The 25,318-nt window shown below is 51.4% G+C and overlaps 1 protein-coding gene and 1 long non-coding RNA gene across 2 annotated transcripts; one reads left to right on the top strand and one right to left on the bottom strand.

Annotated features, from left to right (window-relative positions):
• Positions 1 to 5,944: 5,944 nt before the first annotated feature.
• Positions 5,945 to 16,938, bottom strand: RNF113A (ring finger protein 113A). Its single transcript, XM_074940773.1, has 10 exons — positions 16,672 to 16,938; positions 15,996 to 16,072; positions 14,522 to 14,626; positions 11,561 to 11,668; positions 10,639 to 10,748; positions 10,298 to 10,404; positions 9,271 to 9,360; positions 8,023 to 8,116; positions 6,932 to 7,038; positions 5,945 to 6,099 (listed from the first exon to the last, which is right to left on the bottom strand). The coding sequence occupies exons 1-10, from the start codon at positions 16,769 to 16,771 to the stop codon at positions 6,026 to 6,028; spliced, it is 972 nt and encodes a 323-aa protein (XP_074796874.1). The 5' UTR covers positions 16,772 to 16,938; the 3' UTR covers positions 5,945 to 6,025.
• A 3,880-nt stretch (positions 16,939 to 20,818) lies between these two features.
• On the top strand, positions 20,819 to 24,473 carry LOC141978483 (uncharacterized). The gene is made up of 3 exons (XR_012636386.1): positions 20,819 to 21,307; positions 22,423 to 22,513; positions 23,796 to 24,473. It is a non-coding gene; the product is annotated as an uncharacterized LOC141978483 (long non-coding RNA).
• The last annotated feature ends 845 nt before the right edge of the window (positions 24,474 to 25,318 follow it).

Here is a 25,318-nt window from a genome sequence, read left to right as displayed (position 1 = left end):
GTGTCCCATGGTCCAGTTCCCAACACTCTGTGCTAGGGCACCCCGGAATTGGGGGTCCTATGTGTGTGGGCCCCCATCCCATAAGGCCAAAAACCCAGTTACAGTCCCAATTTGGCAAAATGCATGGGGGGAGCTGAAGGCTGCTCCCGGCTGCGGTAGTCGGATCGAGGTTTTGGAGCCTGGGTGTTTCTGAAGGTGAGATGTAACCACGATAGGTCCCAGGTGGTCCGGTCTGCGGGTAAGCCAAGTGTCTGGTTTCTTTACTCATTCGCCGCTGCCTCCTGCAGGAAGTTGCACATACTGGCCAGCTTTGAAGCAGGTATCTTGTGTGATATGCACCAAGGGCAAGTCCCAGGAGGCTGCATCAGGTATGTTTGCCAGGAGGATTAACGTGGGGAGTCACAGTTGTTACCTGAAAGGATACAATATAAACAAAATGAATTTATTTATACATTTTAATTCTGGTTTTATGGACCCATGTTGGAATTCCTTGCACTTTCACAGAGGTATTTGTATGGGCCAATACCATGTGCGGGCCGGAGTATTTTGACAGAAGTACCCCGGGGTTGTATGTTCTTACCATGACCTGATCTCCCTCCTGTACGTCCGCCCAAGAGGGGGTCTCTGGAGGGTCCTGGGCTTAAGAGGGTGCACTTCCATAAGGAACTAGTATGCCTTGCTGAAGTAAAGAGTAAATACTGTTACCTACCGCATCCATGGCCTCAGGTTTGAGAGGGTATTGCTTGGTAGGTGGAGGGAGCTGACTGGTAACCTGGATGGGTGGGCAAAGACGACCAGGCATCGAACTGCAAGGCAGCTTATTTTCTGCCCAAACACAGGGAAATCTGGAACATAAGGTCTTGAAAAGGGTTAGGTGTATCCCAAGTAGGAGCCACAGATTTGGCAGTTGCAACCGAAGAGAGGGATGGATCCTTGCGGCGGGGAATGGTCTGAGTATGCATAAGTTTATCAGTAAATGTCACTACTTTGAGCAAGATTGAGAATTGCTGCAAAGTCACAGTGGGCATCCAGGCCCAAAACAGTCCCCTCTGCATTTGGAGCTACATAAAAGGATTGGGTCCAAAAGAATAGATTAGATTCTACAAGAACAGGATAGCTTTTGTAAGCCGTGAGTTGTGCACCTCCTACCCCTGAAATAGTATATTTAGTAGCGGGGAGGGAGAGGTCAGTAATGGAAACAGATGCTTCTGTGTCCACAAGAATTGTGCATGGCTGGCCCCTTATCTATGCCTGTAAGTGTGGCCTCGAGGGATTTATATCTGCATCATCGGTACTGACAGGCAAGGGGGGGCCGCTGGATCCTCGCGGGTTATGGAATTTAAAAGCCTGGCCATTTCCTCTTTGCTTAGGTGTGAGTAAGGGTTGGCAGCTGGTTGAGATACCAGTTGAGGCCGGTTGCCCAGGGCTCCTCGGCTTGGGCATCCAGCTGCCCAATGTCTGGTTTCCCCACATACAGAACACTGTGAGGTAGGGGGAGGGTGGGGACGGGACCAGGACCAGATTGAAAGGGCAGGGAGGTACCGCAGGGATTCAACTGGCCGTGATTCTGCCCCTGACTCGGCTTTTTATCTCTTTGGCCTGTCTGGCTTCATACAGATGGATTCATAATCAGAGCCTGGGTTCACTCCCAAAGTAAGGGCTGTTTGCAGGTGGGAGTTAAAACCTTCCTTTAACATCTCTAAAAATGCCTGATCTGTTTTCTTTGGGCCTGCAGTCCCTGCATTGCTGGAATACATCTCCCACTTTCTCTCCCAATATTGAGAGGCAGGCTCGTCCTTGCCTTGTACGCAGCCCACGATCAGTCCCCAGTTACCGGCTCCATTCCCCAAGGCTTCTTGGACAGCTTCCTTAAACTCAGTGCAGGCACAGGTCATGTCATATTTTCAGATTCAAATTTAACAGAGGCCCAAATGCCTTTTCAGTGTCCTTCTGCAGGGATCTTGGCCCATGATAGGTTTTGTTAAGAAATGAAGATCCATGGGATGTAACGTATAGGTGGTAATCATCTGGTTTATTCTTTTCCAGAATACCAAATTTGGGTCTTTGGGCTTTAAATCAGGGAGATCTTTTAGTAAGCCCCTCATTTCCTCTGTGCTGAGAGGAGTGTGCTTATAAGTATTTTGAGCCACTCTGTTTTCACCTGTCCCTGACCACCGAGTGGTCACTTGGAGAGGGGCCAAGGGAGCACTGGCACTTAATTTTGGGTTAAGGGGGGGGACGGACAATTATCTTGATCTTCCCCCATGTGTGCCAGGTTCCAATTTTGAATTTGTTTCTCAAGGAGTTTCCAATTCATTTCATTTTGGTCTTCATCAGTATTGCTGCTTGAGTCAGGGTCAGTAAAATCACCCTTCTGTTGTGTGCTAGCAAAAAAAAATAGTTTTGCTGTTGAAGCCTTGTTCTCTGCTTCAAGCTCGCGGCTGCAGTCTGCCTTTTGATTCAGCTCTGACGTAAAGTGTTTCCAATTCTTGTAATTTCCTTTCATATTCGCAATACATTATTACGATCCCTTTCCCTAACCTTCCTTTCGTCTGACCAGACCACCACATGCTATCCATTGTACTCGTACCCTCATTCCAGCCAGCTTTTGCCATCATCTTTTGAACCTTCTCATGTTTCCCTTTCAAAAACTCAACGAGTCTCCCTCCCGTGGAGGGCATTGCTGATGTTCCCCAGAGCCAGTCAATGAGTATCCCTCCTTTGGAGGGTATCACTGGTGCACCCTGGGGCACGCCAACAAGTCGTCGTTCCCCCCCCTGCCCCCCCCATGGAGGGTATCGTTGACACATTCAGGGTTCATAAGACATTGTACCCCAGCTTCCTGAAACCCACTTAAGCGGCGCTTCAGGGGAGACTGACTGAGCACCCCCTTGTCCTCAGTTTACTGCACCACACGCTCAGGTGCTCAGTCCTTGGCGATGCAGCCTTCGCCTCCAGCGATCCCTGCAGCACACACCCTGGTGCTCGGTGTCTGGACACAAACACAGTCCCGTTCAGTCCTCTTGCCTGTGCATCCTATGTGTGGTTCGTATTAAAAAGGGGTGCAGAGGGGAGTCCCAAACCAAGGTGTGCGCTAGAGGTGGGAAGTAGAAAGGTACTCACCTCTATCCCTGGCTGTGAGAAACTCTCCGAGGATTCCCAATCACACCCTGCTCGCTGCGCCAACACTGTTCGGCAGAAAGATTCTTTTCCCCAAGAATCAGGCAAGCACGGACAATACCGAAGGGGGTTTATTCACGGTACCGGGAAGACTGACAAGCAGCTTCAAAGATATGGTGCCACAGTGGCCAGTTATATACATTCTCTTATCAATTCATTTGCATTTATCTGCACATACAGAGACAGGCATTGTTACAAGTCCAGAAAGAACCCTAAACAAAGATAAAACTAAGAACAGTACATATGTAGAGAGGTCATCCTATCGCATCAAGCATCTATGGCTACCTTGCAGGGGAAGGAGGCAGGGGAGGGATGAGTGCTTACAGATATCCAGTGGGTTGTGAAGGGAGGGTTAGCATTGGTCTAAGAACTGAGTTTTTTCTTTTTTTCAGAATACTGCATTTTAATAGAATTCTCGCACTGAAGTGGAGTTTAAGATACATAATGTCTTTACAAGAGGCACTTACATTTGAAATTGCCCCTTCAAGCTTAGCTTTGTTTACTATCTAGCATTTGAAAAATGATTGTAAATGCAGTTTCAAATAGACCCGGACTTGTATAATACATGCTAATCGCTACAGAATAATGTGGCCTGTGATCTTCATTTGTATTACTGGGCAGGCATAAGCTTATCAGCTGTTTACAATGGTCAGTGCCTTTCGAGCTACTAAAATCATTCCTGCTTGTTCTGCAGATTTTGTCTTTGCTTTTAGCTAAATTGTAACTCTTCCCTGACAGCACCACTCAACCTGCAGCAGAGCGAGGGGGAGTTTAGAGGCAGAACGTAATTTCATGAATTGGAACATGCCCAGGACACAGTCCAGAGCCCCCCTTTCTGCAAAAAGAGCAAGGGGACGTGGCTGAGCACAGACTTGGCCAGAGGTCAGCTTGTATTGCCTGAAATGATGGCCGTTTCAGTAGCACAGCCCCCTCCTTCTCCAACGCCAGCCTGGAAGCACTTGCTAGAGGAGGAAAGCAGTGCAGCTCTAACCGCAAGGACTAGCTTAGCTTGTGACATCTGCCAGGGGCACAGTACAGTGCAGGAAGGGAGGTGGTTTATTTGAAGCTGTGTGGAACCCAAAGGGCTGTGTTTTCCCACAGTGGCAATGGGCCTTGTACTGATGCAGCAGTCAGAAGTAGGAAGACCTAAAACTTCCAGCTAATGACCAACAGTGGGACCCTTGTTACTGTATCATCATGGGGCTTTCTTGAAGGGGAAAAATCAAGACCCTGCCTTGGGACTCTTAAGAGGTTTAGGAATTAGGGGGGAAAGGGCTCTTCAACTCACATATCGAACCAGCCTGTGATGATATCTCGGGGAACAAAAGAGCACCAGGAAATTACACTGATTAAACTTAGTTAGTAAATGCCAGAAATAATCCTTTGTGCATGACAAATCCAGCCTGCTTCCCCCTCCCTCAGTGTATGGCATCACTTCCACAGTCCAAGTGAAAACCTTAGGATACCCAACCCCTATTCTCAGAGGCATAAAGCTCCCCAAACCTGTGAGCTGAAGTTTCTCTGGCTTGGGTGTGGTGGTGACAGCCCATCTAGCTGAAGAAGATTGATCGGATGCCCTTTTACTCTTGTAATTGAGTTTAGATTTTAAATGCTCAAAGAAATTGTAGCAGGGGGAGGCGGGGAGAGCGCTAAGCAATCAGATTAAATTCAGTGGGAGGCTCCAGCCTGAGCTCCCTTTCACTGCACTTAGGACAATGAAGAGTGGAGTGCTGGGATGTTTTCTTATAGCATTGCGAGCAACATGTAGGAGGTTGCTGTGGAAAGCTAAACCCCTGACTCTTGCTGTGGAGGGTTTAAAGACAGGCACACCGAGGGCAAAGCGCAGAGGCTGTAGGATATGACCGAGCAGAGGGGTGGTTGCTAACAGGCACAATCAATGCTACACACACAGCAGAGCAGGGTGAATAAATAAATGTGAGACTGGCACCTCTTTTAACAGCAAGATGGGAAAGAGAAATGGACAAAGTAAAATCCTTTAGACATCCCTCACAGTGATGCCAGAAAGGGGGGAACATCTGAAATTTCAAGGGGTTGAGGTTTTTGAAAGTTTCATTTTGAACCCTGGGAACTGGAAACACCTTCACATTTGTGAAATTCTTCCCATCCTTCAGCCTGCTCTACTTGACCTGTTTGGCCTCCTCCCCCTGCTCTAAAAGAGCTCGAGAACTTCTCGCTCCTGGGCTGTCACTCACCCCAGCGGCATCACCCTTTAAAGAAACCTCACTAGGACCAGCTGGGGCAGAAGCGTCTCTGGGTTCATGCTTGGCAGGGAGCAGAGACCACGAGTGTCTCATGCTCACTGGGCAAATCAAGGCTTCCTTGTAAAGTGAGGGTCTCATTGTGTGATTTAAAATGCAGTTTGCTCCAGCCTGGAGGTGACAGAGCCTCACTGTGGTCCTACAGCCATGGAGGGTGGGGGGAATGCTGCAGCCCAGCATGCAGGAGCCCACCCACCACCACCTTCTCGCACAGGAAAGTTGCCACTTGAGTCCTGGCAGTACAGCAAGGGCTTTGCTGGCACGTTTTCTCTAGCAGCTGACTGGAGGCTGTGTTGTGCATTAGCCTGGCTGGGAGACCCTCCTCACCTTAGTCTCCCACTTTGAGACCATTGGGGCGCTGACAGCTAAAGGACCTAGTCTGGCAGCTCAGCGCAAGGGGGTGTCCTAGTGATCCTTGTGGTTGGGTTAACAAGCTAATAACCTGCCTGTGACAGTCTCCTCAAAGCAAAATCCAAAGTAGACAGGTCTTTTCTATAAACTTTTATTGGGATAATTACAAACCCTGAGGGGTGGGGGTGGGAGGAAGAACAGGGGAGAGAGTTGTGCTACTGTGGCTCATCTCCATGCTCCGAGGGATCCGACTCCTCACCCTTGTGCTTTTCTAGCTTTGCCATTAACTCTGCAAAAGACAAGAGGAGCAGGGGTGAGGCTCTGAACAGGCCCTGAGCTTCCCAAGGGCTGCTTCTCCCCAGAGAACCGTAAATAGCTCTCAGTGCCAGCTAAGGCCCTCACTGGGCCAGCAGTAGATTTGGCTGTTGGGAGGTGCAGCTGGGTTGAAACGAGCCCTGGAACTGCAGCTCTGCTCTCAGGCAAGGATCCAGTAAGGTGAAGGGGCTATCAAGGTGTCGGGCCAGCTGGGAGAGGGGCTGGGGCCTCCAAGAGGCGGGCTCAGGCAGACAGCTGCGATCGCTCAGGCAGGGCTAGAGGTGGGAGCAGTCACCTCATGGCTCCTGGGTAATCCCCAGCAGACAGAGGGAAACATGATTTCTAGGATGTTCTACCACCTCCTGCCGCAAGGTGACCCAAAGGCATGTACAGCACTGACCCTCTGGATGCTCTTGGTTACTGTGTCCAGTCAGGCTGCTCCCCTGCCCAGCACGTCCCACCCCAGGCAGAAGAGGAAAACTGGATCCGGCCCAGCAGAAGGTCTTCCCGGCCCTCTCTGTTGCTGGCTCCACTTGGCCAGCTGTTCGCAGGGGAAGAGCATGCAGCTCTTGGCACTTCAAGATGGAGGCTGGAGACCAGCTCAGAGCTTTAACCCAACTCACTAGGGCATCTGTATTTTCCGATCTGTTTAGCAAGGGGAGTGATCCAGCCTGTGCTAAGCCAAGCCACGCCACCTGGAGAGAAGGCGGCGGCTCTCCCTACTCAGTGCAGTAACATCCACCCCGGTTGGCATTAAAGAAAGGCCTGTGATCCCAGAAGGGGGCAGGACAGGAGGGGTGAGGCACCTTTGGCTGGGTTGAAGACACCATTGGTTTGCTGGTCACACACGTAGCAGCGCTTGGATTTGCGGTAGTGCTCCAGGGCACAGCTCTCGCAGAAGTAGTGTCTGCACCTGCCAGGAGGGAACAAGGGGGCCAGGGTAAGTCTCCCACAAAGGAGTGGCTGCAGGGGACAGACCCAAAGTCACCATCTCTGGGAGGCACCTGGAGACAGGAGGGCGCTGATGGCTCACTCCCTTGGGACGCAGGGGGGAACCGAGCAGCTAGCGTTCTCCCTGCCCCATAGCAGCAAGCCGGCACCTGCAAAGGGCATTATGGCAAGGCCTGGCCTGAGGGGTTGTTACAATACAAATGCAGCAGAGGAAACGTCCCACAGCCTTAGGACCAGCTGCAGACCCTCCCGCACGAGAACAAGGCACAAGGTGCTACACCCAAGAGATCTGCCCCAGCTCCCAGGAACTGGGTTTGCTGCTTCTGCAGCGATCCCAGGCCAGGGAGCACGACTGAGAAGTGTACCCAGGAGTCCTACACAGAAGCCGGGCTGATGCTCCAGAGACCAAACCCCTGGACATGCTCACAGGACCTTGTCAAATCAGAGGAGAGGCTCCCAATCGAGGCACAAAGATCTCCCAGCTCACCACTGCCGGGATGGTAGGGTGGGATGCCCATCACGATGCTTGGATTCTATTTCCAGCTCTGCCACCAAATCACTCTTTGACCTTGGGCAAGTCCCTTCACTGCCCTGTGCCTCAGTTTCCCCATGTGTACAGTAGGGATAATGATGCTTATGAAGCACCGGTAAAGCATTGGGATGAAAAAAATCTCAAGGCTGGTGATAAAAGCCAGAATAAAACAGCTGCTGTCACAATGGGAAGTGCTTTACAATGGACAATGAATGCATTTTGGGAGCCTTGGAGGGAAGGTGCTGGAAAAACGCCAGGGAAGGGTCCAGACAGCTAGAAACTGAAAGGCTCAGATGCAGCGTCACCTTGAGGAGGGCAATAACACTGGCCACGGAGAGCGAGGGATGGACTCAGTAAGTGATCTAAAAGCCAGATCACTGTGTCCCCATCCCAGCACCAGAGGCAGCTGCTTACTTGGTAATCACAGGGTTCTTGAAGGAGCTTCTGCAGATGAAACACTTAAAGGGCAGGTCCTCGTCATTGCTGCTCACCTCATAGTTTTCCTCGTCTGCGGGAGAGAAAACAATTTGCCGCCTGACTGTGGTCAGAGAGGGGCCAGTCAGCCCGCCAGAGCCCGGCGCACACACTACCCCCAGCGCAGGAATCACTCAGCAGGTGGGCCTGGTCCTTGGCCAGAAATAACCCAGCTCTGGCAGCTAGGCGTCTCGGATGTCAGCAGCTTGCGTGGTAAGGAGATATAATTAGGTCTAATGAGCGAACATGCTCGCTGCTCATCCCCCAAGGAGCAGGTTCCTCTGCCTCGCCCACTCACTGCTATAAGCAGACACCAGCGAGGCTGCCTTCCGAGTGTTCCTCCCAGACTAGCTGCCACTGAACCACTCGGCTCCAAACCCATCCGCTGAACACACAACCTGGCCCCTGGAATTTTCTGCCACGGGTCAGAAGCGCCACGCAGCCCGTGGCCTGGAGACGCAGCAACTGCCAGCACCTGCGCGGCGTAGCGGCAAGGAATAGCCCTGTTTCACGTGGGGAAATACATGTGAACGTGCAGCAGCCAGAGTGCAGCCGAAAGGCAGGGAGATGTCCCACCAGCCCCACCCATAGCTCGCTCCTGGGCCATGAGCTACAGCAGATCAGTAGCCATTTAGGCGTAAGACTACCTGGGGTGAAGTTTTCAGAAAGCGGATCAGGCCATTAATTCTTCTTGGCCACAGTCTGCCTCTGGCACTAGGGCATACCTGATACTTCAAAGAAAGCCTAATTCCTCTGCCCCCATCCCCCGGGAGATGAACCTGGCCCACGGGGCAATGCTGCTCATGGAAGGGGTATTCATTCCAGCCCCCGTGGCGACCAGCCATCATCCTGAAGCAGCAGAGTTGTTCAGTGCTTTCTTAGTTCTCGGAACAGCAGCAATTATTGGACATAGCGATCCAGCTGCAGGATTGGGTTCTACAATCCTGCAACAGGGAGTTCCACAGTTTTGTGACCCGCTGCAATGAAGGACTGTCCTTTTTATCTTTAACTTAAACCTGTGACCCACCACTTAGCATGTCATTTGAGACAGGGAAGGAGTCACTGATCACTTCTCCTTTACCCGTCATCACCTAAGAGCCCTCAGTCTAGCTCATTCTAAAATACCAACGCTGCAAGACCTCATGAGAATGGAATTGAGGGAGAGAAGGGAGAGGACTGCTTTTGTACCATTGACTCCGTAGCGTCCTTCGTCCAGTTCCCGTTCAATCTGCCAGCCGTGTTTATAGTCAGAGCGGTCGTGGAGGAACTTACAACTGTCTGCAGCAGGACAAACAGACAAGGAGTTAGCATTCCCTCCCACCACTCGTCAGTTACCGCCTTTTGCAAGTGGTTTATAAATGGCTGCTGTACTGCAGGGGCTACTGTGCTTTGCCCAAGAGAGGTGCAACTTATCAGCATGCAATCCCCTCCTCCTGTTTAATGCAGGGGTGTGGCTCATGGAGACTACAGAGCCCAGTTTACATCTTGATCTGATCAATGGGGCTCCCAAGCACTGAAGTGTCACATCCAACATGTAACCCTCACCCCGTCATGGCAGAACAAGGCCACAAATGGGACACACAAACGCTAAGGAATGGGCGGAGCACATCCCCTCACACCTTCTCTTATTTCCCTGCCAGGGGAGACATGCCCAAGGTTACAGAGGGACACTCAGTGGTAGAGTTGGAAATAGACTCTAGACCTCCAACTCCCAGTCCAAAGCTGTAACCACACACCCATGCTCCGTCACCCCGGTCAATAATACCCACTGAATGGACAGGTTCATCTTCTTTTTATAGCACATCTTTTATCTTACAATCATGCTGAGATCCTCTGGCTAAGATCCACCTTGTCAGGTGATTACTGTATTTCAAGTTGTAGAAATCAATTGCCTTTGACTCAGCGCCTTGTGCATTTACAGCACTATATAAACAAAGAGACAGGCTGTCTGAAGTCTGTGGCCATCCTCCAGAAATGTCCTGCTTAGATCCGTAGACATCCTCTACTCATGGACTGCAAGTTCAGGTCATTAGCCATCTAAATGCTGCCGTTTGCCTCTACAAGCGTTTGGCTGGGTTGATGCTACTTTGTGAGTCTGGCACAGTGTCTGGAGAACTTGTGCCGGCCTGGATGTTCTTTTTAAAAAGGGGCCAGCTAGTTAGTTTGGAACTCAGGATGGGATTGGGGTGCTGCGGAAAGGGAAAGGTCCATTCACCTCCAAAGCCACAGAAGCCCGTTTCCTTGTAGTCTTTACAGATGTCGGGCTGATAGTCCCATCGCACGGTGGCCCTCAGGTGCTCTGGGGCTCGGATCGGGCCTTTCCTGAAAGGGGCGGAAGAATGCTTAGAACGGGTGCATCTGAGACGCCGACAGTCAGGTTCCGGTTTGAATCAGTCTTCAAAAGGAGGGTAGCATTGGTGAAAGGGGCCAGCTTGCTACACTGGAGACTGACGCCCTGTCCCCAGAACAGACACACGTCTGCTGCCCATGCTGCAAGCTTCTCCACATGCTGCCCAGACAGCATGGCTCCCCGATCTAAAAAGTCAGGCCACCTACCTGACCATTCCCGAGGAAGCGTTCCCCATCGACGTATCTTTGGGCTTCACGTACTTCTGATAGTTATTGATCCCCCGGTAAATTTTATCGTCCTCCTTCCCTCGTAGCTCCTACATAGGGAGAGCAAGAAAACAGGGAAGAAAGCTCCATTTCCCAGTCTCCTAGATCTGCTTCCCGGCCCCGCCAGCCCCCAACCTTCTCTGCTATCCATCCTCCCCCGCAACTCCCTTCTCAGAGCATGAGGGATGGCCATGAAAGCCAGGAGGTGCCCACTGTAACCAGGGAAAGGGATTTATACTTGGCTTGTCAAACTTAGGGAAAATAAAGCTTCCCCCCACTTCCATTTTTCAAAATCAGTGGGCGAATTTGGTGCTCCTGGAAGAAAGGCGTGGAACAGGACTGGCTGCCCACTACAGCTCTGTCAATGCACCTCAATCCTGACCCGCAGCCCCCTGCTATCTGAGCCCTGGGCTCCCCACACCCAGCTCTGCCAGTGCGCCTCACTCCTGACCTGCAGCCCCCACTGCTATCTCAGTCCTGCTCCACCAACACATTCTCACACACCCCTCTGCCAGCACACCTGCAGAACCCTGTTATTCCAGTCAGTTCTGCCAAAGCTGCTTCGGCCTGATTTGCAGCATCCCTTGTTCCAGGCTTAGACCTCTCAACCACAGGTCCTATGTAAATCACCAGGCACCCGTGGCTAAACTGCTTCCGACTGCTTGCACTAAGCAGGTTGATTTGAACCCGAGTCCTTCTCCCCTACTAACCCCTTACCCCCACCCCACACACACTTCAACTGGGAAGCAGCCCCTCAGCAAACCCTGGACAATGAGAAGACAGGGTAAAGTGCATGACTAAACAGACGAACATATCATCTCCTCCCGCAGAGCTCTGGCTTTACATGTCATGGCTGACTGACCTCCTGGATTTTCTGGCTGCGCTCAAAGATGGCCTGGGCATCTCTCTCCTTCTCAGTGTCCAGCTCATACACAGCCGTCGCTCCCATGTCCTCCGGACCTACAGGTTTCTGAAATGCAAGAAGCACATTTCCCCATTCACAGTCAAGAGAAGACTCCCCCGGCGCAGAAAGCTGCTCAGATCCTGCCGTCAAGAGCACAGGATAAATGCACGGTGCTGAAGGAATGGGGCCTCTCTCAAAACTGGGTGACTGGGCAACAAAATGGCAGATGAAATTTAATGATGATAAACGCGAAGTAATGCACATTGGAAAACATAATCCCAACCATACATATACGATGGGGTCTAAATTAGCTAGTACCACTCAAGAAAGAGATCTTGGAGTCATTGTGAATAGTTCTCTGAAAACACCCACTCAATGTGCACCGGCAGTCAAAAAAGTGAACAGAATGCTGGGAATCATTAAGAAAGGGATAGATAATAGGACAGAAAATATCATGTTGCCTCTATATAAATCCATGGTACGCCCACATCTTGAATACTGCGTGCAGACGTGGTCGCCCCATCTCAAAAAAGATCTATTGGAACTGGAAAAGGTTCAGAAAAGGGCAACAAAAATGATTAGGGGTATGGAACAGCTTCCATGTGAGGAGACTGTAATAAGACTGGGACTTTTCACCTTGGAAAAGAGACGGCTAAGGGGAGATATGATGGAGGTCTATAAAATCATGACTGGTGTAGAGAAAGTAGATAAGGAAGTGTTGTTTACTACTTCTCATAACACAAGAACTAGGGGTCACCAAATAAAATTAATAGGCAGCAGGTTTAAAACAAACAAAAGGAAGTATTTCTTCACACAATGCACAGTCAACCTGTGGAATTCCTTGCCAGAGGATGTTGTGAAGGCCAAGACTATAACAGGGTTCAAAAAAGAACCAGATAAATTCATGGAAGATAGACCTATCAATGGCGTCCCTAGCCTCTGTTTGCCAGAGGCTGGGTATGGGTGACAGGGGATGGATCACTTGATGATGATCTGTTCTGTTCATTCCCTGGGGGATCTGGCATCGGCCACAGTTGGAAGACAGGATACTGGGCTAGATGGATCCTTGGTCTGACCCAGTAGGGCCATTCTTATGTTCTTATGACAGTCACTTTCCACTGATACCAGTTGGTTGCTTGTTGCACTTCACTCTGGTACCTTGACAATGAACCTAACCAGGCAGGTGTCCCTTTGTGTTTACAGCCCATTTCACTTCCTGCTTCTTTAACATCTCGGTCCTTCTATCACACCTCGCACTCATTCATGGATTTTATTCCCAAAGATAGGGAAGCATTTACCCCTATTTTGCAGGGAATTGCCCAACGAGGCCGATGGCAGAGCTAGGAATTGAACCTAGGTCTCTTAATTCAGTGCCCTAACCACTAAACCATGCTTCCTACAAATGCTGTTGTCTGGATTTCTAACCCAGCTGTGGGAGGTTTACCATTTAATTTAGTTAATACATCTGTTTTTTTAATATCGTGAAAACATTTCTATTAATACTGGGCTTCATCAACCCTTTATCAACAGGCCCACGGTGCAGAGACTTAAGTACAATTATATCCAGGTGGGAGCTTCCCGGCCTCTGATTACAAATAAACCGAGCTCTGGAGTTTCCAGCAGATGAACATAAAGCCACATTCTTCTCCAGCACCTCCCACTTTCTGCTGGGGGGTGTGAAACTGACAGCCACAGACCTTTTCCTGACACCCAAGTAGTGAATAATAATCGCAGCCCTGAGCTCGTCACAAGGCACTGTACAAACATGAACTAATAGATCCTTGCAACCCCTTTGGGAGGCAGCTCATCGCTATCCCTGTTTTACAGAGGAGGAAATGGGGGCACAGAGAGGGGAAGTGAGCGGGAATGCGTGTCAAAGCCGAGATCTGTACCACTTCTTGCCTTGAAGAAGAGCTCTGTGTAGCTCGAAAGCCTGTCACTTTCACCAATGGAAGCTGGTCCAATGAAAACTATTACCTCGCCCTCCTTGTCGCTCTAATATCCTGGGACCAACTCAGCTACCACAACATGGCAAGCATTAAAAAAGTCTGTTTGCATTACTAGCACCTCCTCAGATTAGTTAAACTCGATCCAATTGATTTCCCATACGACTAGACTGTTCCTTTTAGGCTTTTGTTCAGCTCAGGGCAGTTAAACTAGATAGGGCAGTGTCTGCTTCTCCTGCACTAAACCACGCTGTTTGGATCTCCAATACTAGAGAAGAGTCTATGTTACTAGCAAAAAGGCCTTTAGTGATGTTTATTTGGGAAGACAGTCAACATTTCTACACCAATAAGGATTTGTAGTCACATACACATCTCTTTTTGTAATTGCATGGTTAGGGCATTGGACTGAGCATCAGGACTCCTGGGTTCTGTTTCCCACTCTGCCACTGACTTGCTGTGTGACCCTAGGAAAGTTATTTCTCCTCTCTGTTCTTCACTTTCCCGATCAGCAGAATGGGGATAAAGTTACTGACCTCTTGTAAAGTTCTCTGAGTTCCTTGCTCCAGCGATTGGGGTGTTAGCCTAGGACAATGAAGACCTGGGTTCAATTCCCTGCTCCACCACAGACTTCCTGTGTGACCTTGGGCAAGTCACTTAGCCACCTTGTGCCTCAGCTCCCCATCTGTACAATGGGGATAATAGCACTGCTCTTCCTCATGGGAGTGTTGTAAGGATAGATCCATTAAAGACTCGGAGGCACTCAAATACTATGGTGATGGGGGCCAGATAAGATAGACATTAGAGAGAGAGAAAAGCACCAGATGGACACTAAATAGAGTTTCAAAAACAAAACCTGATCCTGAGGCCAATCATAAAACCTATCAAACACACTCTCTGGCCTCTGTTATGCAGACTAAGTGATCTAATTTTCCCTTCTGGCCCCTTTCAAAGCCACGTGCTGCACTGTGCTTACCGCTGATCTCGTTGATTTGTAAGCGACCCCGATTCCTTGCGACTTTCCTTCATCATCACTGCTGCTTGCCCCATACGAGGTCTTCTCTTTACCACTTTTCCTGGTCTGAAAGATGGGAGGGCAAATATCTGAAGAACCGAGAAAGATCCACCACCAGCAACACCCGGACACGTTCCCCATCACATGTTGGCCAGAGATAGTGCTGCAGCCCAGGAAGGCAAACCAGTGGAGTTGTCGAAATCAGGGCCCATATAGACACAGCACTGGTTTAATGCAGCCACCTCTGGGCTGGAAGGAAGGCGGAGCAAAACACCTTTGGTTCTCCTAGACCAGGAGAGGGGCACTACAAAGTTAAATTCTTGTGTTAAGAGAGCCAAGTGATAGGTTTAATTTGGATCTGTGGGCCTGCAATGTCAGAACCACTCATTTCCCTCAATCTACAGTGCATCTCCAATGGGTAACAATAGGAGGTCTGTGAAAAGATCAAGCGAGCCATAGCACCCATACACAATAACTAAAGCTGTACGTACATTACAGACTTCTGCCACCATGCCTCTGTCAATCAAGGGTGTGATCCCTAACCCTTATAGCAGTGCCGGCAGAAGCCCCTAGTGTAGATGCCGCTATTCAGGCCAAACTGCGTTGGTATAACTTTTTTTTCAGTTGGAGTGGGGTGGGGGTGAAATAAGCTATACTGGTAAAAGAGCGAGCTGTGTTGATATAAGCTGCAAATAACTAGAAGCCCTTTGCTGGTACAGTATACCAGTATAGTTATACTGGCAAAGCACTACCGGTGTAGTCCTGGCCTAAATTTTCAGTTACTAAAGTTACTGTGGCATACTGCATCACTCTGGGTAAAAGTCACATGGGGCACTTTTAGATCTCCCAGTTACTGCCCTTTGTTGGTCATTTTCATATGCACCTACCCAATCTGTGCATTTGCACACCTAGATTTGTAAAATCAGGTCCTTTAGGTGTCCTCATTAGGCTTTAAAAGATATTACGCCCTTGAGAGAAGACGGAAAGTTCACTTCTCTCACAGCGGGGCATTGGCCGAGGATGCCTGCAGACCCCGAAAGACAATTCTGCACGAGTTACTGACTGGTCACCTTTGAAAAGATTTTCCCACAACCAGAAGGGCCCAAAATATAGGGTTGTTGTTTTTTTTTTTTTTAAGTGAGAATCTGAATCCTGCATAATCTGAATCTGTCATGGGCCCAGATAAATCTTATAAACTGGCTGGATCCACTCCAGAGGAGCGTATGGCACCGCCATGGCTCGGCGAGGATGCCGGTGGGCAGTCTCGTGGTGCTGGTGCACAGCTCCTTCTGCAGATCTCCCCCAAGGATTTCTTGGGTCCAAACATGGGACCCATCCCGCCCCGCACTCCACGGGGAGGCCTGTTACACAGGGAGCGGGATGCAGTGACTGGACAATGCGTGGAGCTGGGCATCTCTGCGATGGGCTCCGTCACCTTCTGGATCATGGGGTTGTGGGCTTCCCGCCGCCTCTCCTTCCGGACCACCGTGCTCCCCTCATCGCTGCTGCTCCCTGCAGAGCAAAAGAGGCCGTCAACTGGAGGGGCAGGAGTAGCCAGGCCAGGTCTTCAGCCCCCAGAGTGAGGCCCCATTCCCTCACCCCAAGGAGCACTCCCCACATGCCAGGCCCTGGGCACAGGACTCTTGGGGGCCACTCAGCGTGTATGGGGGCTGGGCACCAGGCTGCAGGGGGATCCGGCCCCTTCTTGGGGTGAGGCTGGCTCAGCTCCCATCATGGGGCTACGCACAGTGCAGGGCCCCCCAAGGCCCATGCAGTCTGTCAGGGCTCCCCCACCTGCCAGGAGAGTGGCACGGTCCAGACCCCTTCCCCCCCATAATATTCGGACACCCCAGAACCATTCCCCAGTGATAATGGGACAGTCCAGAAATCCTCCCCCGCCCCAATGGGACAACCCCTCCCCCCATCATATTGGGCCTGCCCAGAAACCCTCCCCGAAGGTAATGGGCCAGCCCAGCGCCCACCCCCGCGGTACAAATGGTATGGCCCGGAATCCATCCGTGATAAGGGCTCAGCAGGAAACACACACTCCCCCCCCTCCCCCGAACAATGGCACGGTCCGGAGCGGGGCTCAGCCCCTCCCCCATCCTCACCCTGCTCCTGGTCGCTGCCCGGGCGTTTGCGCCGCCCCCTGCCGGCCGCCGGGCCCCGCTTCTTAAACAGGAAGCTGCAGACTGGGGTCTCCTCCGCCATCTTCCGCCGTCAACGAGACGGGCCGGGCCGGGCGGCGGAGAGAGGGACCCACCGGCGCCAACGAGATTGGCTGGGCTGGAGGAAAGGGAGCGGCCGGCAGCAGCGCCGCCCGGCGCCCCCTCGCGGCGGGGAGGAGCGACCGCAACCTCCGCCTCCCGCTCGCCTTGTCTGGGAGCGGAGCAGTGTCCGCAGGGAGGGGAGCAGGAGCAAGCAGGCTCCCCGGGGGGGGGCAGCTGGGGCCCCGGGGAGGGGAGGGGAGGGGAGGGGAGGGGGAAGCTGGGGCCCCGGGGAGGGGGCAGGAGCTCCCCGGGGAGGGGAGGGGGAAGCTGGGGCCCCGGGGAGGGGAGGGGGCAGGAGCTCCGAGGGGAGGGGAGGGGGAAGCTGGGGCCCCGGGGAGGGGAGGGGGCAGGAGCTCCCCGGGGAGGGGAGGGGGAAGCTGGGGCCCCGGGGAGGGGAGGGGAGGGGAGGGGGAAGCTGGGGCCCCGGGGAGGGGAGGGGGCAGGAGCTCCCCGGGGAGGGGAGGGGAGGGGGAAGCTGGGGCCCCGGGGAGGGAGCTTTCACCTTCCAGGGGCTGCCCCAGAGGGGGCAGGTTCCCTGCCCAGCACCGGGTGGGTCTGACGCAGCCCCCGGGGAGGCTCTAATTCAGGCTGTGGCTCCTGGGGGCGTTAATGAGCCTAGCCCAAGGGGCCAGGCTGGGAAATGCCCCCCCCACCCCACTGCTGCAGGTGAGAGTGGCTGGTGCAAGCCATGTGTGCCATGAGGAGGGGGCCTCCTTCCCGCTGGGGCCGTGCTGAAGGCAAAGCACCTCCATGGTTCCAGGGCCGCTCTCCTCTGAATGGGGGAAAGCCGAGCTCCTGGCCACTTGGGGCCACGAAAGATCCCCTGGCACTTCTAGGTACAGTGCTGGGTGTTAGCCGGGCTGTCCTGGCCACATGCCACCTCTGGCTATTACATCCCGCCCCCCTGCAGGCCAATTCCCAGCTGCTGCGCCCTGTGAGACAGCTGCCACATCCCAGCCTCCAGGTGCCTGCGTTCCCATCTCCGTGTCTGGGTTAGTAAAGCTCTTTGCGGTCCCTGGACGAAAGGTGCTAAGAGAAGGGATTATTATAGGCTACACTGAGTCAGTAGCAGCTGTTTCTGAATATTAAGAACACTGCTGTTTTCCAGCCTGCTAAATGCATGCTGAGGAGGCATGTGTATCATGATGCCTGCAGCATCTGAGAGGTTAATTCCTCCTCCCTGCACCTGTGTCTCATCTCCACCACCCCTCTCTTCTCTGTGCCTTGCCTCACTTCCTGTGAGCAGAAAACCTCGCCAATGTAAATCATTTGGTTCCTGATCTTGAATTGCTCAAGCAAAGAGCGTGGCTGGCAGCATGGGGTGCCATTCTCAAGTACAGAGGATTTAGTGTCTTTGCTAGGGGGTTTATTGGTGATCCTGGATGGCTCAAAGAATTGGGAGAGGGGTGGGTTTTAGTTCCCTTTGTCTCTGGGTCAGGAGTAACTAAGGTGATAGCCTGATAGTATCAGGCCCATCCCAATATAAGGGGCTTTTTCTTATATAGGATCCTATTACCCACCCTAATTACTCCCCCACATCTAGATTTTTCACACGTGCTATCTGGTCACCCTAGAAGTAACCAAAAGTCTTTCTCTTCTTTGGTGTCCTGTGTGAAATAAATTGGTGCATTCTGCTAAGAGCAGATGTAACACTGACAGACCCCAGTCTTTGGCGTGCGGGATCAAATCGGGGACCTCTGGAGCTTAGCGCATGAGCCTCTACCACGTGAGCTAAAAGCCAACCGGCCGTTAGCTAAGGCTGTAGAGCAGCCTCATTAATTGCTCTCTAAGTGGTCTCGGTGCCACTAGATGGGACAGAACACCACACCCAGGAGGTGTGTGGGTTACATGGACACGTGTCCAAATTGTACCAGCCGCCCTGTTGGCAGCAGAAAGGACAGAAGCTCGTTTCTAGAGGTGGGATCTCTCATTCCTAGAGGTGTTGATTCTCATTTCTAGAGGAGATGCCCAGTTTTAAGGTATATTAGTGCCCAGTATGAGAGAGACTGGAAACACTCACTTGACATTGTGTGGTCAGGTGCTCTGTAAACAGCCCTCAGATACAGCTCTGCCAATGCACCTCAACCCTAGTCTGCAATGGTCTCTGTTCTAGTCCAGAGCCACCGCAGCTCTGCCAAGGCACATAGTCCTTATCTGCAGTATCCAGTGCTGTTCCAGCCCCAAGGCCTCTGCCCAGGCATCTCATTCTGACCTACAGCATCCCCGGATACTCCAATCATGAGCTTTTACTCAGTTCAGCCGATGCACCTCACTCCTCCCTCTCTGGTGCTTATACGGTCCCACCACTGTAATATCTGAGCAGAACCCTCCTGAACTTTTCTCATGTCGTGTTGTGGATCATGCCCGCTAAGTACTATAAAAAGGGCTAGATTCTAATGTCAGTTATGCAGGCATCCTCTGGAGTAACCTCTGTCGATGGACTAATATAAAACAGAGAGGAATCTTGCATGGTCTCTTACAATATGTGTTAACTACTTATGCCAAACTGTTCCATTTTGTATTTAGCTGTGACACTTTGAGTATCTTTCCCAGACCTGAAGAACGGCTCTGTGTAGTCTGAAAGCTTGTCTCTTTCTCCCACAGAGGTTGGACCAATAAAAGATATCCCCTCATCTACCATGTCTCTGTAGGAACCCCAGAATCCTTTTCCATTTTGTTCTCAGACAGATTTACACTTGGTTCTTTAGAAAATTCAGTTGGGTTCCCCACTGAGGCTTGGCCTCAGTCCCCTCTCTTTTAACAAGACTGAATCCTTTCCTCCTGGCCTTGTTTTGCTGTAATGAAATGTGTACGAATCTGGCCTTGTCACTGTTCAGAAGGTGCAGCGTGTTCCCGCTAACTGATGTTATGGGCTTTAACTATTTAGGGATTGAGCAGGTTTCTGATCAAACAATGGACTGCCCAGGACCATCTGTCACTCCCTGGTTCTTCCTTTTATTGCCCTCCTGTAATAAGCAGGTCCGTGTTCCGTAATTTCATCCCCACTAGCAACAAAGCCAGACAATGTGCTCAGATGCGCTGATTTGTGGCGCTCCTGGCCTGGGAGTGGGGGGTGAGTATTGTCTCAGTGAGGGTCTGAAGGACGGGGCTCTCAAGAGCAACCTCTAAGAATGACTGTTCCCAGGAGAGCTGCGCCTACTGCTGGCAGCCTGCCTGAGCTCTGGCTTCCTCAGTGGGTGCTGCAGCCACAGGACTCCTCAGTGGGGCTGGGAAAAGCAAACGGCAGGGCTACGGATTCTCTCAGTCTTGTGTGTATATGCACACCCCCCCCCACGCACAACAAACTAAACGGCACAAATTGATGCAAATAAATGTGCCAACAGAAACTCTCAGGGAAGAGGAGGACACATGAAAACGAGTGGCCCAGGGGCTGGTAATTTCTGCTTGGAAGCTATACGACCCCCTCAAAAGCTCACACCACCTCCACCAGCCAGCTTCTGAAGGGGCCACAATAAAAAGGGGAGAAACACAACCCAAATCTCCCTCCTCCCCCGCTCCATTTACATACACACCTGTTGACCTGATGAAATCTCTCTCTGACCTCTGGGTGGAACTGTGGCGGCTCCAAGCCTGCTTGATTTCCCCAATATGACCACAGGGGCGAGCAGATAGGGGGAGGAGACAATCACAGGACAAACTGGTACAAAGGAGCAAAAGAGAAGAACACATCCCCTGGGTTACCTTGTTCCCACTCCTCCCCTGTGGTTGGACCAGCTTGAGTAGAGATCAGGGTGCTTGTTGGCCAATAACAGTGAGGAGAATGTAAGCACCATCCAACCCAGGCCTATCCAAACTGTGTTAACCCTCTGCACCCAAAGACCTTATGAACATTCATTGACCTTTATGTTCTACTCCCGTTTTTCTGCTGGAGAAACTGAGGCACAGAGAGATGTGGCAGGGTCACACCAAGGAGTCAGTGGCAGAGCCAGGAATAGAACCCAGGCGTCCTGGCTCTGTTCTGTGTTCTCTGTCTCTCCTGGAAGCCACAACACAGCGGAAAGCTGGCTCTGGCCCGGGTGGGGAGCTGGCTCTGGCCAGGGTGGAGAGTTCTCTGACCAGCACCTTCCCATCGCATGGATGTTTATGGTGTCTGTCCTGCTGGGGAGGGGAAGATGCTGGGGCAGGACAGTATCAGGAAGGCAGAAGCGTGTGCAGGTGAACGTGGGATGCGATTTACACACGTCGTCCCCCCCCCTCCTCCCAGCTCTGCTGTTCAGCATGCACCAGGGCCGGCACCTTGCTTGTCACCATAGCAACAAGTAATAGAGCTGAGCATCATTCTGGAGCTTTGCTGGGTGCGGTGGAGGCTGAGATGGAAGAATGAGCCTTGCTGGGGCTGCAAGAGGAGGGCAGGAACCACGAATTGCCATGGGGCACGAGAATCCAGCCTGGGATCCCCGTGAAGGGGGAAAAGCCCAGGTTACAGAGGTTACTCCAGAGGATGCCTGCATAACTGGTAACAGGGGAGGAGATGCTGAATGCCTTTTATCGTACACGCAGCAGGGCAACTCAGTCCCTTTTGTCTTAGCTGGGTAGCTAAGGCTCCTTCGCCCCAATTCCTGCCGATGCACCTAATTTCCTGATCTGGAGCCTTTCCACTGCTGTTCTGGTCCTTCCCCCAATCCTCCCTGCCCCCACTTCAGTCCTGACCTGCAACCCCACCCTGCTGTCAGAGACCTGGGTGAGCCCCCCACAACATGTCTCCCTGGAGCACCCCCCCGACTCCTTTAACAGTGGAAAAGGAAGGGTGTCCTGGCATAGAGGGGTGTGGAGCAGAGCAGGGGGGTGGGCTGCTACGCTTTCTAGCTAAGGTCCTTCCCACACAGATGATATAAACGCGGACCCATGCTGCCCTTTGTGCATTCATTCACTCAGCCTGAGAACAGCCAGCACCCGGAGATCAGATTAATGAGCTGAGGAGGGTCCCCTTGTCTAGAATGCTCCTGGCCTTTTGGGGCCACAGTGTAACACAGGAGATCTGGGTTCTAGTCCTGGCTCTGCCACTGGCCTGCCAGGGGGCTTTGGGCAAGTCTCTTCCCCTCTCTGTGCATCTGTAAAACGGCACTAATGATACTGGCCTCTTTTGTAAAGTGCTTTGAGATCATCTGATGAAACATGCTGTGTAAGAGCCTGGTATTTTTATTTATTAATCAGTTTCCATGTCTCAGTCATGTAGGATGGCTCAGGGTGCAAAAATGGACACCCCTAGCACACAGCAGGGGTCTGACTCATGCCAGTGGCTATGCTTCCAGCTTCCTAACACAAAACCTAAACCACTGCCCACAAATTGACCTGGCCAAGTAGTAAAACACACCCAAATACACACGTCTCCTGCACCGGAGCCAAGGGGCCTGATTCTTCATTGCCCTGCACCTTTTGTCATCACTTACACAGCACGATGGGAGCACAAAATGCTACAGAAGGGTAACAATTTACATCCTCACACTGGTGCAAACGATGACATAAGGTACAGGGCAGCTCTGGAACTTCCTTATTCTGCTTTGTATTGGGTGTCTGTCAGGAACGGCTCTCAGTGGCTTTCTGATCAAACAGCTGCTTCTTTCTTTTCAGAACAGTTCCTTCTGCTGCTCTCCGTTCCCACGCTGAGGTGGGGCCACGTCCTGGAGGCTGGGTTTGCTGCTTTGGCTGTTTTTCGATGACGGTATGTGCGTGGGAGATATGCTTCCTCTCTAAGCACCTGAGCACAGTTGAATGTCCTCAAGAACTATAGACTCCCTGTGTGACCTTACGTATGTCTACACTGCATTTGTAAACCAAGGCTCAGACTCAGGTTTGACCCCAACCCTCCCTACCATCCACACACAACTCTTTCTGACTTAGGTCAGCAGGCCCTTTGGACCTGGGCCCTCAGACCCACCAGGGAATGGGCCCTAGGATGCACATCCAAGCCCGGTCATTTTGCAGTGTGGATGCAGGTCAAGCTGCAGACCCGAGTCCGAAGGTCTGTGTAGTGCAATGTGGGAGACCCGGGTTGACAATGCAGTGTGGACGCTCAAGCCTGGGCTCGGAAACACTGAGTCCACAAGCCCCGGTCCCCCAGGCCCAGGTTAACAATGCAGTGTAGACCTACTCTCTGTGCCTCATTTCCCCACCTGCGCCATGGGATAGCAGCACTGCCCTGCCTCACGGGTGTGATGGGGATCCGTATATTAACGGTTGAGAGGTGCCTGGGTAGCAGGGTCACAGGGCTCAGATAAGTACCATGGATAGAGTTTTGTTTCGGTGTTTTCTATTCCTCCTGCAGGGGTCTCCCTCAGCAGCGGGTCTGACATCACCTTGGTGTGGGTGGCTGCTACAGCTGTGGCCTTTGCCGCTTGCTAGACACTTTCTGTTTGAAATCCAGCCTTCTCTCTCCCTTACTCAGCTTGGCGTTGTTGTATTTCTTCTGTTCTAGTTTCCTGGTATTTGTTTCTTTTCTAACTACTTCAGGCTGATTGTCTTTGGCTCCAGAAGCATATTAGATGTTGGTAGTAAGGGTTTTGTCCTTCTGGCCATGAGTTTCTGAAGTTGTGATATTTGAACAATGCTAAAGAGAGAGGCCTCGAATTCACTAGGGTTGGGGGGGGGCGTATTCAAGGATGAAATCCTGGCCCCATTAAAGTCAACAGGAGTGTTACCATTGGCATCAATGAGACCAGGATTTCAACCCCCAAGCCTTTGCTATTTGTGTGGACTTTCCCACCAACTCATCTGGCTGTGTCGTGAGGCTGTACCTGAATTGATCTAGCCAAGGGAATTGCTGAATTGAGTCATTTGGGAAGTGTGGGGCATTTTCTGGTATGAACTTATCTAGACTCCCCTGGTGAGCAAATGGTACATTGCTACCCAGTCTGATTTGCAACAGCTCAGTTGCATTTAAAAAAACAAACAAAACCGTAGTAGTAAGAGACCTAAAGAGTATCTTTCCCGTTTCTTTCCAATAGATCTGCACCAGATTTGGACCAGGGGCAACAAGGAATCTCATGTGCTTTCAGTGGTTCTTTTCCATGGTGTTTCCTGTGTTCATTGCAGATTTCACACTCGGATATCTTCTCTTTCATGGCAGCATTCACGACATAATGAGGCATCTCCTGCTCTGTTCTTACGTCTCACTACCCAGATGGGCACTGTGGATTATGCGTAGTATTTCTGAACTTACACTGTGTGGACTTTATTATAGTGATCATATTCTTAACCAAGTAATTTAGTGTCTGTATTTGCTCAGCAACGTCTAATTTTACCATCCAGTCAAGCTCAGCTGTGTCAGTGATAAGGGAACGTTATGTATGCAGTGTTATTGTAGCTATGTTGTTTCCCAGGATATTAGAGAGACTAGAGACAAGGTGAATGAGGTAATATCTTTTTAATAAAAGAGACAAACTTAGGAGCTTACGCAGAGCTCTTCTTCGGGCCTGGGAAACATCCTCACAGTGTCACAGCTAAAGGGGGAACAGATGGTTTAGTATAACTTGTTAACACATATTTCAAGGGCTCATTCAAGGTGAAGTGGCCCCTTAACACCCCTGTAGTCATAGGGGGGAAGGATGGGACTTTGTGTAATACAGGTCTTTCAGGCCATACAGTGGGATCTGTATCTGTATCAGTGTGATGTATTGTTTTGTTATTACATCCCCGCTCATTAAACACCTCTGGAAATTCATTCCTGTTTTTTGCATTTTGTTCTGTAGACAAATTCTGTCCCTGTTAGGTCACCTGGATGCATTTGCAGATGGATGTTTCATCTAAACACACCAGGGACTTCCTGCATGGCATCAAACTGTACTTAAATGGTATGAGTCCTTGTACAGATCTATCAGTGTAACCATGCTACTACGGAGGCTCCTTTGGGGACCATTACGTGAAACAAGCTTCGTTTTTATCACTAGTTTTTTTCCTGGGGTTCTTAATACATTTACAAAGCAAAACTCCACGACAGGCTGGTGTGTGACACTGGAAAGAAGTGAACAAAGTGCAAATTTCAAAAGAGCTGTTGGAGCCGAGCGCAGACTTTCTGGGTGCCCTTGGGCAAATCACTTAGTCTCTCAGTGCCTCAGTGCAGAGGGGTGATAATAATGCTTCCTGTCTTCACAGGGAGGTCGTGAAGGTGAATGAATTAAAGCTTGTGAGGTGCTCAGACACCCCGGAGATGGGCAGCAGTAAGCACCTTCGATGGATGCCTTCTCTGATCCTTAGGAAGGGAGCGTGTCTGCTGTGAACCTTAGGGGGAGGGATCTCCCAAGGCAATGCATCAACCCCCCGGCTGTGCCTGTGGTCCCCCAATCCCTACAAGCTTTAGCAAGCCTTGGAACTTGGGAACGGAGCTATGGGAAGGAGGGAACTTCTGGGGGCGGTGGGGGGCTGCCATGAGGGGTCAGGGGGGCCTCAATGAGCAGAGAGAATCGTGCCCCATAGTGTTGCTAAGTGGGCCTGAGGGTCTCTAGCCAAAGGGCACTGCTGACCGCCTCTC

This window comes from Natator depressus, chromosome 27 (assembly GCF_965152275.1).
Source record: "Natator depressus isolate rNatDep1 chromosome 27, rNatDep2.hap1, whole genome shotgun sequence".
NCBI classification, from domain to species: Eukaryota; Metazoa; Chordata; order Testudines; family Cheloniidae; genus Natator; species Natator depressus.
The sequence above is the reverse complement of the archived record's forward strand: the minus strand, read 5'-3'. Positions and strand labels throughout refer to the sequence as shown.